This window comes from Adiantum capillus-veneris, chromosome 22, assembly GCF_014529385.1.
Source record: "Adiantum capillus-veneris isolate H3 chromosome 22, ASM1452938v2, whole genome shotgun sequence".
Classification (NCBI taxonomy): domain Eukaryota; kingdom Viridiplantae; phylum Streptophyta; class Polypodiopsida; order Polypodiales; family Pteridaceae; genus Adiantum; species Adiantum capillus-veneris.
The window spans coordinates 63164969-63178521 of NC_140952.1; the positions used below are offsets into that span (position 1 = coordinate 63164969).

A 13553-nucleotide genomic window follows, 5' to 3' on the forward strand; every position below is an offset into this window, starting at 1 on the left:
GTCACAAAACCTGGACAACGAGGTTTTGGGTTCAAATCCGGGTGCTGGGCACCGTTTTTCAAGTTGTCCATGTTCACTTTTGCCCGGCTTTCCGCGTTGTTCAAGTTGAGCCCACCTCGAGATTCTGACCAAACCCCCCAGCCGTCGATCCCATTACCCCCTCTCTTTAATGCTAGGTGTTACTTAGTGTCAAGGATTGGCAAAGGCCTTAGTGTTTTGTTAATTTTTGGTCAACAAAAGAAAGTACTATGGGGAGGGTGAAATTTTTGGTCCATCAAAGAAAGAATTATGTGGAAGAATGACTTTTTGGCCTGCCCCAAAGGGGTGAGGCCTTAGTGATGTCTTCCCTTTTTGGCCTGCCCAAAGGGCAAGGCTATAGTGATGCATTGTCTTTTTATTGACTAAAATAGAAAAAAGATTGAGTTATATTTTCAAGCATTTTTTGATAGAATAAATAAGGTGATAGGAGTGAACACTCATTTAAATGAAGAGTGTGTAAAGCTAATGATAAACATATCTTGGGTTTTGAAATACGAACGAAGAGTGTGTAAAGCTAATGATAAACATATCTTGGGTTTTGAAATACGAACGAATGCTCCTTTATCCAGGAAAAGATTTTGGGCTACCTTTGAAACCATGAAACTTTGACAGCTTAAAGATTAAATTAAATGATAAAGAGATTAAATGATAAAGCCTTAGAGGCTCCACAAACTCATTGAATGAAAGACTTGTTAGCCCGCCAGGCACTCAAAGCTGAGGCAGGGACTTCGATATTGCGATCGAGAGGTTGGAGCATTAACTGCATCACGCTTGCGGGCGATAGAGAGTGCACACTGCAGTATAAGAAGATGAGGATGAGGATGGCGCTTTGGGTTTTCTATAGCAATGCAAGAGCATCAAGGCTTGGGTCGAGGCAACATGGCGAGCAGCTGGATGTTGTGCTTTGTGCAAATGCCACCACTTCTTGCCACCGTGTTTCCTAGTTCTGCCAAAAGTAGGATTGGAAGCTTCACAGGCTGCTCTGTAAGTCGCTCTTGATGCAGCCCTCTTGGCTCCCCTCATGGATCTGCGTATGTCCCCCCTCTCTCGAGATTGCCCTTTCCCAGCCCTTCCAAGGAGAGTGGCTTTGGGGAAATTTCCCTGCATATGGCCTCCTTGGCTCTTCTACGCTCCCTACTGATGCTTGCCAAAGCGAGGAACTTCGCCTGTGCTTTGCTGCGAGTGGGGACCTCCGCAATTTGATTGAAACAGTGTGCCAGATTTCGGACGGATTTAAAGGAAAAGCTATTCTATATGTGAATGATGACAACCCCAAGGTGGTGTTGAGAAACTTTCTGATGCTAGAACTTCTAAGAGTTCATGGGGCACATGCCATTGATGCTGTCATTACGCTGTGGTATTCTGTAGCCCTAACGACGGCCCAGCGCAAAGCAGTGAGGGCTGTTGCCAGGCAAGCAACCTTCTTTATCTGTGTAGTTTTGCAAGCGACGAAGGGACCTGCACCCCTGAGAACCCATTGTATTTACTTTTTAATTGTTTCATTATTTCCAACTTTAAATATGTCACTGCTTGCTGGCTCTCTCTCTCTCTCTCTCTCTCTCTCTCTCTCTCTCTCTCTCTCTCTCTCTCTCTCTCTCTCAAAAAACGCAGCCGTTTTTTGACCTAGTAGACAGCAGTCCACTCTTTTGATCATAACTTCTTCATCCGAACTCTGATTTGGGTGATCTATAGCCTCAATCGAAGAGCACGAAGTCCTCTACGCATTGATGTAAAGACAGAGATTTTCAGAGTTATGGAAGGCGTTTCTGTAGCAGCATTTCCGAAGTGAACAGGTTCAAAAAAATTGATTCTCATCTCCTATTTTACATACAATGTCTTCCGACACTCGCAAGGGTTCTTCTTCTTCAACAAGGTCCACAACCATTGTGGAAAATGATCCAAAATCTCCTAAGTATGGAGATAGCAACACAACCACCCAACCAACGACATCGGAAACCATGATCATGGCGTACTTGGTATCATTGCAAGAGACCGTAAACAAACAAGGCGAAGACTTACGAGCACTTGCAATGGAGAATGGCACACTAAGGGTACTTGTGGTTGAGAATGAGAATCTCAAGAGGACACTTGAGATGCAAACAACACGTTTGATGCAACTTGAAGAGGAAGTCAAGGAATGTAAACGCTCTCTTGTGGACTTGAATGCTTTGAAGGAGCGGATGAGCAAAGTAGAGCATGACCATGTATTGAAAGAGGAGAAATTTGACACTATGAGCCGGGATGTATGCGACATGAAAAATGTATGCACAAACAAGTCTTGGGCTGATGTATGTGGTAGCAATGTGGTTTCTAATTCCTCACTCATGCAAGCTATGGTTCAAACAAAGAATGTTGAGAATGTGGATGTGGAGGAGTTGAAGGAACGGGAGCGACGTTCCAAGAACATTGTTATTCGTGGAATTCCCGAAGAGAAGTTAGAGACACCTCCTTCTCTTGCCATTGTTATTGAAGATTTCTTCAAAACCCACTTTGGCATGTCCGGAGTTATGGTATATGGAGCACATAGAGTGGGGAAGCAAGGAGCTCCTCGCTCGGGAGAACGGCCAATTGTATGCACCATGCCGGATGAGACCAAGCGAAAGATTATCCTTGATAATAGTTCGATCTATTTGAGGGATACAAAATGTTTTGTATGTGAAGATAGCACTATTAAGCAACAAAATATGCGTCGCAAGGCATATGAGGAAAAGAATAATAAAAACAAGGAGATCTCTCATGAAGAAAATGTGCCCAAGGAGGAGGCAAGTCTCTCAAGCAAATAGGGATGCGTGACCTATGAGACCGAGTTACAATTGAAAATATGCTTTTGGACAGTGTAATGGATACCCATGGAATGTGGGGGTTGGCATTGATGAACTAACAAGCAAAGCCGATGTTGTACTTCTTGTTGAAACTTGGGAGCATGATACACAAAGGATTAACGGCTTGGAGGATTACAATGTACATTCATTGATGTGGTCAAAGAATCTCAAGCAACGAAGAGGACAAGGAGGGTTAGCATGTATGGTTAAGAAAGGATTGGAAGATTTTGTATCAATTGTGAAAGATGACAAGTACAAACGTTATGTATGGCTGAAAATTATGACACCAAAAAGAGCACCCATTTTTGTAGCCGGTTGCTACATTCCTCATCATGATTCTCCCTTTGATGCTTGCATGGATAGAGATCAACCATTTTCTGATTTGGAAGAGGACATTGCTTATTTCAAAGGTGAAGGTGATGTTATTGTATTTGGGGATATGAATGCTCGCACAAAAACATTGCAACATGATACTCAACAATTTGATATGCCATACATTTCAAGGGAGTTGGAGGAAGTTCACTTGTATGATCGTACTTCAATGGATGAGAAAGAGCCGGATCACTATGGAAAGTTACTTTTACACATGTGTAATAGCACGGGTATGCTCATTGCCAATGGTGTATCTTTGTGGAGTGGAACCAATGGATTTACATGTAGGAGACATAATGGGGATAGTGTGATTGACTATATGCTACTCTCTGAAGCCATCATGTATCACATAAAGAGTTTTATGTTTGGTCAGTGGACCCCAGAATCCGACCATCGCACCTTATGTATTGACCTTTCATGTGGAGAAGCAACTAAGCATGATAATCTCAGCCAAAGGAAAGAGAAGTTATCACTATGTATGGATTTCAAACGGGCACCAATGTACATTGAAATGGTTGAGCAAAAATTATGGATGACAAAGCTTCAATGTGATGCACCATTGGAAACTAAATGGGAAGCTTTCAAGAAAGCTATTTGTTCTTGTGCGGAAGAATGCTTTGCCATAAAGCATCTCCATGGTATCCACAAAGATAGATCACGCAAAAGGTGGTTTGATAAAGAATGTCAAGATGCTCGAAAGTCCTTGATAAAGCTTGATGCAACTATGGACAAAGACAACTATCAAAGTCATTTGCGTACATACAAGGCATTGATTCAAAAGAAGAGAAGAAGATGGGAAGTAAAGCAACAAGAATTTCAAGTCCAAGAAAAGGCACATGCATGTGGAAGATTTTGGAGAAACTTGAGAGGCAAGCGGGTTGAGAATTTTGGTAACTTGAGTCTAGTGGATATGTACACACATTGTAGGCAATTATATGAGCAAGAAAATACTGAAAAAATGCCATTTTATGGTTCACTCCCATGTATGCCGTCTTTTTTTACTATTGAGGATGTATGCGGTGGGCTTGAAAAGTTGGCCACTCGCAAAGCGGGAGATCTTCAAGGTATCAAGCCGGAGATGATCAAATGGACGGGAGATTTTACCCATGAGTGGATGTGTGATATGTTCAACCTTGCACTTCAACATGGTATGCCTTATGATTGGAGTACTAATTGGGTTAAGCCTTTGCATAAAGGAGGGGATGTAAAGAATGTAAGCAACTACCGGACTATAATGATTGGGTCTCTTATGGCAAAGTTGTTTGGGTGCATAATGGAGATGAAATTGAGTGATTGGGCTGAAGAGAATGACAAGCGTGCAAAGGGACAAGCGGGTTTTCGTCGATGCCATAGCACCATTGATCATCTTGTCACTCTTCGTGTTCTCATGGAGGAAAGTCGGTTGAAAGGCAAGCGATTGTATTGTTGTTTTGTGGACTTTAAGAAAGCCTTTGATATGATTCCACGTAACAATTTGTGGAGAAGGATGGAAGAACTCCAAGTGCCAAGTGAGTTTATGCTTGCGGTTTCTCGAATCTATGAGAAGGTGATTTGTCAATTGCGCATGGGAAGAAAAATTTCAGAAATTTTTGTAAGCACTATTGGGGTTAAACAAGGATGTCCATTGTCACCAACTCTCTTTGGTCTATGCATCGATCAATTGGAACAAATGGTACTTGACTTTATGCAAGAAGAAGGCATTGAAGAGGTCACTATTTGCAATGCGGTAATCATGCTTTTGTTGTATGCGGATGATGTAGTGCTTCTAGCACACACTTTAGAAGATGCACAAAAGCTTATGGTTGTCCTTGAGAACTTTTGCTTGCATAGTGGGCTGATTGTAAATGAATCCAAAACAAAGGTTATGCTTGTGAAAACCAACCATAAGGAGAAGCCATGCATTGTGTACAACAACAAGACACTTGAAGTTGTTGAGAGCTTTAAGTACCTTGGCCTTGAGGTTCCATCCAATCACAAGTGGCATGAATGTGCTATGCGTTGTTTGGAAGCGGGAAAGAGAGCATATTATGCATTTGAGAACATGTGTAATGCGGGAAACATCAAGTGTTGGGTTCTCAAGAAGTATCTTTTTGATGCATTGGTGACACCGGTTCTTCTTTATGGAGTTGAAGTGTGGGGCGGGAGCATCTCAAAGTCTACTTGGAAAGAGTTTGAGAATGTCCAAAAGCGTTTTCTTACAAACTTTCTCCAAGTTAAGACACAAACACCATATATGCTCTTACTTCTTGAGTCGGGATCTCTTCCAATTGAGGTTATGGGCATGGAAAGGGTTGTGGAGTACATGATAAAGATGCGTCAAAACCCCTCACATCGACTTCCTACAATTGCATGGGAAGCAAGCAAAAAAGTTCAAAAGACGCATAAAAGCAAGATCTTGAGCACGGGATGGATGCAAGACATAAAGAAGTGGTTTGGGAGATGGGATGCATTACACTTGCTACATGATGCTTCAATTGACTCTCAAGTGAATGAAGCTTTTCTACAACGCCAATGTATTACGGCTTGGGAGAAATCCGGTGGGTCACGCTTCATACATTACACCACCTATATTGCCCCCAACTACAAAACCATGTTCTTCGCTGAGAGAGGAAACCGTACTCACACTTACATGCTTGAGCCTATTCCCTTGTCCGCGATACGCACTATCGCAGCAATTCGGCTTAGCTCCCATTTCCTTCGATGCGAGATAGGGCGTTGGGGCAATGGAGAAGAGTCAAATCGATTGTGCACATTATGCTCACTGCAAGTTCGAGAGTCTGAGTACCACACACTACTAGAGTGCTCAGCTTTTGATCACATCCGAACTTGCTTCTCTCACATTTTCAGCCATAACTTAGACCTACACACTTTCCTCTCCCAGCCAAAGTGTGGGCTCTCCATTGCGACTCTCATCACTACAATTTTGGAGCATCGAGAGTCACTCATCAGCCATACACATACTACATCACATGTAACTTTGGTCCCATAGGTCTTATTTGACCTCCAAGGACGATAATAAAATCTATCTATCTATCTCTCTCTCTCTCTCTCTCTCTCTCTCTCTCTCTCTCTGGTCTCTCTGTGCTATGGCTAGCAAATATTTAGGACTATCTCTCTCCTTCCCTCCTCCTCTCTCTCCTCCTTCTCCTCCTCTTCTTCATCTTCTGCATCAAAAATTATGTCATATGAAGTGTCCATAGTTAGTATACACACTGATTGCAGAGCCCTGAAAACAGCAAGTCGTTGTGACCTCGTCCGCTCCGCTCCCTCGCCCTTGCGTGGTTGCATGTTGGGGCTTGAGATCACCTTCATGACAGACATGTCCGAGTTTATTACCATATAAGACAAGAGGGGAATTAGACGAGCCGTTTGTGACAACCCATGGTGGTGAGAGAGAGATGGTTAACCTTTAAGCTGCAAGGCATGATGACCTCATGTAACGATGGCCAATAGGGTGAGTGCTCCTCAAAAATAGCCACCATTAGCTAGCCATCTTTGTACCTGTTGCCGTAGGGTGAGTTGCCAAGGGCAAATATGGGGTGGAAGGCCTTGCATTCATGACCCGCTGCAGATGAGATCCATGAGCGCTGCCAATTGAAACAAAGAAACAGATGACAACCAGTATTTGCTGCCTTGCAAAGTTCTCCATGGCATCAAGAAGACCCCAATCGACTTGCCCGACCAAAGAGCTTGGCTACCCAACACTTTCCAGCTAGGCAAGCTATTCCATTGGCTGGAGTGAGCAATAGAGAGCGAGATTTCAGTTTTGGTCCCACTAGGCCAACCCAAAATGAGAGCATTTGTAGGAGGAAAACTATGCATGCACATGCGAGCCCTCTGCCATGTATGGCAACATATCAAAGGCTGCTGCCCAAGTCACCTTCTCCTCGACCAGCACACGAGGTAGGGATGAGAGATCTAAGGACTGCCCAGTCCTCTCTTCTAAAAATGGAGGGGAAGGGTTCGAGCTTCGGCATCTCTCATGTCCTCCTTCAGCAGGTACAATTGACACACCAGTTTCCTAGTTACAGCTCAGATTCCCTCTGCGCTCAGAGAGAAGAAAGGAAAAAGCATGCAGCTTTGTCCTGGTGCTTGTCCTATGAAGAGGCGGGGTCTGACTCTCTAGAAGACTCTATGAGGGCAACCTTGCACAAAGTGATTGCGATAAAACTTCATGTGCACGCCTTGCACTCAATTTTAAGTGGGAGTTTTTTTGTGCTGGGAGCCATGTTCGCTCTTTGTTATGTGTAATGGGTTGATTTTTTTATTTTTATGTTGTATTGATGCCGCTATTTTATGCTAGATGGAGCACATCGACAATATATATTCGAGGCTTTTTTTGGCCTGCCCAAAGAGCAAAGGCTATAGAGATCACTTCTCTTTTTGCTGACTAAAATAGGAAAAAGGTTGAGTTGTATTTTTAAGCATTTTTTGACATGTCAAAAATGTTGATTGGTTGAAATAAGATAGTGGGTACTCATTGAAATGAATTGTGTAAATCTAATGATGGGCATGTCTTGAGTTTTGAAATATGAAATGAACTCTAGTATATCAAGGAAAAGATTTTGGGTTGCCCAATGCCTTTGGAAGCATGAAATGTAGATAGCCTTACATGTTAAATGATAAAGCTTTAGAGGCTCCACAAATCCCAAGAGTCACCTTTTCATTTTGAAATTTGTGTTACCCACCTTTTCTTTTTGAGAATTTGGTTCACCCCTTGAAACTTGAGGTAATAGACTAAAGTTGTCATTTTTGTTAGTTAAAACTTTATGGAAGGAATTTATCATTTGGGGCTTTCACCTTTAAAGATTTTTTATTTTTATTTTTAAAGATTTTAAAGCTAAGTTTAGAACTTAAAGATGTAGAATTTTTAAAATAAGGTCTCCATGATTCAATGAGGACCTAGAGTTTTTTTTTTTATTAGAAGGTAAAACTTTGAATTAAAGAAAGTGAAAATGTTACATGGATCCACAAGTAGGGGAAGGGTCACCCCGAAACGTTAGAATCTTAGGACTTAGAACTTTAAAGCTTTTAAAGTGGGATTTACAACTTATGGATCTACAGATTTAAATTTGTAAAAAGAGCTCTAGAGCTTAAAAATTTAGAGTTTTTAAAGTGGGATGTAGAGCATAGGGATCTAAAGCTTAGGGTGTAGAGCTTAAGGGTGCTCTTTTAATTCAATTCTATGTGCATGTTTATGTTTTTTTTATAAAAAGCTTAGAGATGTAGTGATTTTAAAATGGGATCTACCTTCAGATCAAAGCCTAAACTTGACGCCTACTTTTTTTGTCAAGGGCTATTTCGCCTATCAAAACAATCTCAAAATTGCCTGTCGTTTTTTGTATTTATACCTTTAAGTTAACGTTATATATGGCCAATTATATAAATTGATTGCATTACACAAAGCATATGAAAGGGGGCTTGAAAAATTGGATGTCAAATTTTTTTTTTAAATCATGCCTAGCCCGCCTTGTGATTTTATCACTTGTTTGCTATGAGTTATATGCCCCTTCTGCTCTGCTATGTATGTGTATCTATACTTTGTTTAAAAATTTTAAATTCACAATTCTTTGATTGGTTAGAAGAGATCGAGATACTCATTACCAAGACAACCCAAATATATTCCCATCTGCTTTCGAAATGATATTTGCACACATTTTCTGAAATTCCCAGATGGTGGTGCCCGACTTTAACGTAGAGAGAGAGAGAGAGAGAGAGAGAGAGAGAGCGAGCGCCTGCGTATTCTGCCTTTCGCAAGCTACGGAAGGTGTAGTGAGCGTGAGGGCGGCCACACCCACAGCCCTCTCTATGTAGCTACAGTGTTGTCCCCTGTGTCGTCTTCGCGCTCCTTGTCATGTGGCCTTTCCGCCATCGGAGGATCCCAACCTGCAGCAGGGATGCAACACCTCGCTTCAGGAGAGCCTCCAGCGCATGGCTACCAAGATCACTCAAAACCCTACCCTTCGCAATGCTGCTTTGTTTGCGATGAAAACCCTCTGGGCAGTGCCAGCCATAGCTGCGGAAGTCGCAGAAGATGCAGAGCCGTAGAAGAGAAGGGAAATTCCTTTTACTTTTATTCCTCTACAAATTCTTCCTTGGGATTGTCACAAACGCATGGAAGTCGGGAAAGAAATGAGAGCGATTTTATTCCCGTGATCTTGGGGTTGGGGACGAGAGAGAGAGAGAGAGAGAGAGAGAGAGAGATTGAGATTGAGGATCTACCTTCTAGGCTCCTCCTAGAGACTAGTGCGGCGAGGCCCAAAGGAGCAGGGGTAATTTAGGGATTCTCTCTCTCTCTCTCTGTCTCTGTATTACCCTTCATTGCCATAATTCACCTGCACACCTATTCCTTCTCGACACACATACAATATTGCACTCGACACAGAAAATTCAGTAGACATATCTGTTGTCAACTAGTGGGAATAGGTAGATTGGAGGGTGCACACACGTCAATTGCACGCTATCTTTGTACAGGCCTTGGCCATGGTTACCACCACCATGGGCCTCCTCTTTGGTGAACTGTATTACAACCACAAGGGCGGCAGTAAGCACAACTCAATTTTCAACAAAGTCATGATGTGGGGCTCCTCCATGGTGGACAATATTACAACCAGAAGGGCAGTAGCAGGCACGACCCTACTTTCAACAAAGTCATGAGCTACATACTCGTGGGCCTCTTTGTTTACAGAGTATTACTTCAAGGCTGATGATGACCATTGTTGTTAAAGTGGTGATTCTGCCATAGCCGCCAGTTTTGAGAGCCTCTGCACCGAACTCCTTCAAGGTTGGTTTTGCTACAATAATGATCTCCTGTCACAAATCATAGTGATATGATATCTAGGCCAGCTTCATGTTGAAGGCCCTATAGGTTGCAGCCATGAAGCTCAGAGTTTCACAGCCTCAAAGTAGTGAAATTGTGCCACAAATGAGCCGAGTCTGAGTTTTATATATGCTCAGTACTTCAGCATCTACAGTGTCCATGCCTGAGAATTCTTCCTCCACTTGGCTATTGGTAATAGATATAGATGGAATTATGTTTTCACGTGAATTGTCCATCACCATGAGAACTTCAAAGTCTTTATTCACTGACTGCATCAAAGTTCCTTCGGCCCCACATTCACCATCATCCTTCTTGGGTAGGTCATAATCTATGCATTTCAACCGCATCATATTCTGATTGGCTTGTAGAAGTAACAAGCTTGGCTATGAATCCCTGAATGAGGGCTGATTAAGACGGTTTCTCCATTAGAAAGCTCATAGAGAGATCCCTTCATCGAGCTCATCCATGTGTACTGATCTGCAGGCAGGACTTGGAGAGGCGGACATGGAAAAGCACATGGATGACTGATGGCATTGAAAGAGAAGACAACATCAATGGGAATAGTGCACGTGTATCCTTAGCATTAAATATTATTCAAGCGTACTGTTCAAATTATATCAATCGTGTGGACTGTTTTTTGTGATACAAAACCAAAATTGCTTCTATAGGCATTTCATACACTAGGAAAATCCTCTGCATGTAGATGTGTTCGGTAGGCAACAACCTGCTCATTTCCCGATCCAAAGTTTTTTCTTCCTTTTATTAGCCTTGCCTTCTTTTGGGCCTGCCCCAAAGAGGCTGAGGCCCTAGTGATGCAAGTGATATGTCTACTGATAGTTGTTATTGTTGATGCAGTTATCAACAGTGGTCTTTTGGAGGATGCCACTCGTTGTTGTTAGAAGACAGGCTATTGATATCTCTCCTCTTAGGAGAGTAAACCAGGCTATCCATCTCCTTGCTACTAGTGCTCAAGAAAGTGCTTTCAGAAATATCAAGACTATAGCAGAGTGCCTAGCTGATGAGCTGATCAATGCAGCCAAAGGTTCTTCCAATAGCTATGCTATCAAGAAGAAGGATGAGATCGAGCATGTGGCGACGGCCAACCGTTAAGTTTATTCATATTGCTGTTATTTGATGCTAGAGTTTGGCTTGAAATTTTGACCACCTTGAAGACAACTGTTGAGAGTTTTATACTCACAGCATTTTCTTGAGCAGTATCAGTGGCTTGTCTTTTGCTGGAAATTATGACTACGCATTAGGCTTGCGGTGGGTCTCTAAGTAGTTTATTGGTGGTAACCGTGGAATGAAAAATTTTCATGTAATTTGTGGGAGAGAGAGAGAGAGAGAGAGAGAGAGAGACTCTGAAGCCTGATCACTCTACATTTCAAGACAGTAAATGCACATGTCTATCTGTCTTGTACTCCGGAAAGTACTGGTAGTATGAGCCATGTATGAGGCCTTAGCACATGGAAGGTCAAAAGAGCATCACCTTTAGTGAGCCCTAGCCATGTCTGGCAATAGCATCTATACCTAAGCCCCACGAGGGCTCTCACCTTACCTCAAATGTCACCTATGAGGTCATCACAACCTCTCTCTCTCATGCTGTTTATAAGAGCCCAAATGTGGTTTCTGTGAGAGAGTGAATTGTGTCTGATAATAGGAGTGAGGGAAGAATGGGATAGCTATGAATGAGAGTGCGCACTTGATCCCTGGAAACGGAGAGGGGTGCCATTTGTGCCGTGCAAGGTGCTCACAGTAGCTGCCTCTGTGCATTTCTTAAGCCTTCTACCCCAGAAGCGCAAGCGATGTTCGTCAGGTGAATTTTGCTTCTCCCTTTCTTTCGGTGCGCATTGTAGATGGGCGCATTAGCTTCTTTGCTTGCGCTTGTGAAGAAGGGTTTGCATTCTAGGGTTTCTTCTGCGCTTACTCAAGAAAGCACCCTCTCTTAGGGACCTCAGTTTTGCCAGGTTTGAAACATTGCCACTCACAGAAACCAATTTTCAGTGTGAATCGTGTTCATGGGTTTTTGGCTGTCAGCTAACCAAGTCTAGCTTAATATTCTAATTGTGATTTGTTTGTCACAAGTTTTTGAAATGCCGAAAATTATTGTGGTCTTTTATATTGCTAGCATTGGGGTTGATTTTGGCTTGCATTGGGGTAAAGTTTCGCAAAATATGGTTGTATAGCACTCTTCCATGCTTCAAGTAGGCGAGATGCCATTTCGTTTAGAGGCAGGCCTCGTGATTTCATCACTTGTTTTATTGCTTAGCCTCGCATGATGATGAGCTTTTGATTGGAGGTCTTCCCTCAAATCTAGATAATGATATGTTTGAAATGAGTTTGAGTGCACACGATGATGAGCTTTTGATTTGAGGTCTTCTCTCAAATAAAGATAATGATCTATTTGAAATGAGTTTTGAGTGTTTTCTATTGGCGCTCTAAAAAGAAGTATGATAAGATATCTTTTATGTGAGGCCAAGGGTAGCACAACTATGAGCACAGCCAAGTGGGAACTAGCATGGGGGCTCTCCAAAATATATATATATATATATATATATATATATAGAGGAGAGGATGGTTGGTTGGAAGAATGAGGTTACTATTTCTAATGGACTTAGGGTAAAGGGGTTAGTAGAGGGCCAGCTAAGGCATGTCGGCTAGATCTCACACACCCCTGCATATTCATGTAAAAAGAGGTACAGAAGATGCGCAACAATGAGGGCATCCTTAAGCAATTCGTTGCACTGTCAGAGCCACTCCAGAATTAATTTGCGACAATTTAGCACCATTCCCAATGCAAAATGGAAAGGCACAAGGAATAGGGATGCCCTCTGGCCAACACTGGGATAGCGCAAGTCCAGTTTTGAACACCAGACCTGCAAATCAACTCGCTACACGTCTGAACCATCTACCTGTGCACGGTTGTATTACATTTGGGGGGGGGGGGGGGGAGATACGTCTTACTAAAGGAAACTGTCTCTTTATTTGCCCCTTTATCGTAGATTGGTATCATAGCTAATTTTAGCAAGGACGTGGAGGCTATGGGACTACTATTACATGCATGCAAGTCATGGAGAAGAAGGAGCTCATCATCATCAAGAAGGAGCTCGTCGCCAAGAAAGCACTTGACAAGTCCCTTGGGCACACAAGGTGACCTCCACAAAACACAAAGTGCTTGGGATCGGATGGTGCACCTGGAGATCTGCTAACAAAACATTTTTGCATCAAGCACCATCGAGCATGCTTCCTCCCTCCATCTCCCTTTTCGTCATTTGTTGCATTGTCACGCACCATGGCCATACATTGGGGGCCGAGTTTTCAAGCCTAGGCCAAAATTTGGTTGGCCTTATTTGTTTAAGGTTTGGTTCTTGTTGGGTAAAGGCCTTGTGGCCGGCTGCCCGGACACCTCATATCCCCATCAACTCTTGTAATAACCATTATTTCAAGTGTATACATAAAAACAAAAGAAATAACAAGACACACACTAATGCTCCTTCTAT

General features: G+C 42.6%; 1 protein-coding gene across 1 annotated transcript; it reads left to right on the forward strand.

The window, feature by feature from the left end:
- The first annotated feature begins 8893 nt into the window (after positions 1–8893).
- LOC147429478 (uncharacterized) lies at positions 8894–11375 on the forward strand. Its single transcript, XM_086495743.1, has 3 exons — positions 8894–9277; positions 9962–10017; positions 10537–11375. The coding sequence occupies exons 1-3, from the start codon at positions 9165–9167 to the stop codon at positions 10575–10577; spliced, it is 210 nt and encodes a 69-aa protein (XP_086351869.1). The 5' UTR covers positions 8894–9164; the 3' UTR covers positions 10578–11375.
- Positions 11376–13553: the final 2178 nt, after the last annotated feature.

Coding starts and splice junctions, on each gene's coding strand:
- LOC147429478 (XM_086495743.1), top strand. CDS start 9,165: ATGGCTACCAAGATCACTCAAAACCCTACCCTTCGCAATGCTGCTTTG. Junction 9,278..9,961: donor GTCGCAGAAGATGCAGAGCC/GTAGAAGAGAAG, acceptor TTGTTGTTAAAG/TGGTGATTCTGCCATAGCCG. Junction 10,018..10,536: donor CTGCACCGAACTCCTTCAAG/GTTGGTTTTGCT, acceptor ACTGATCTGCAG/GCAGGACTTGGAGAGGCGGA.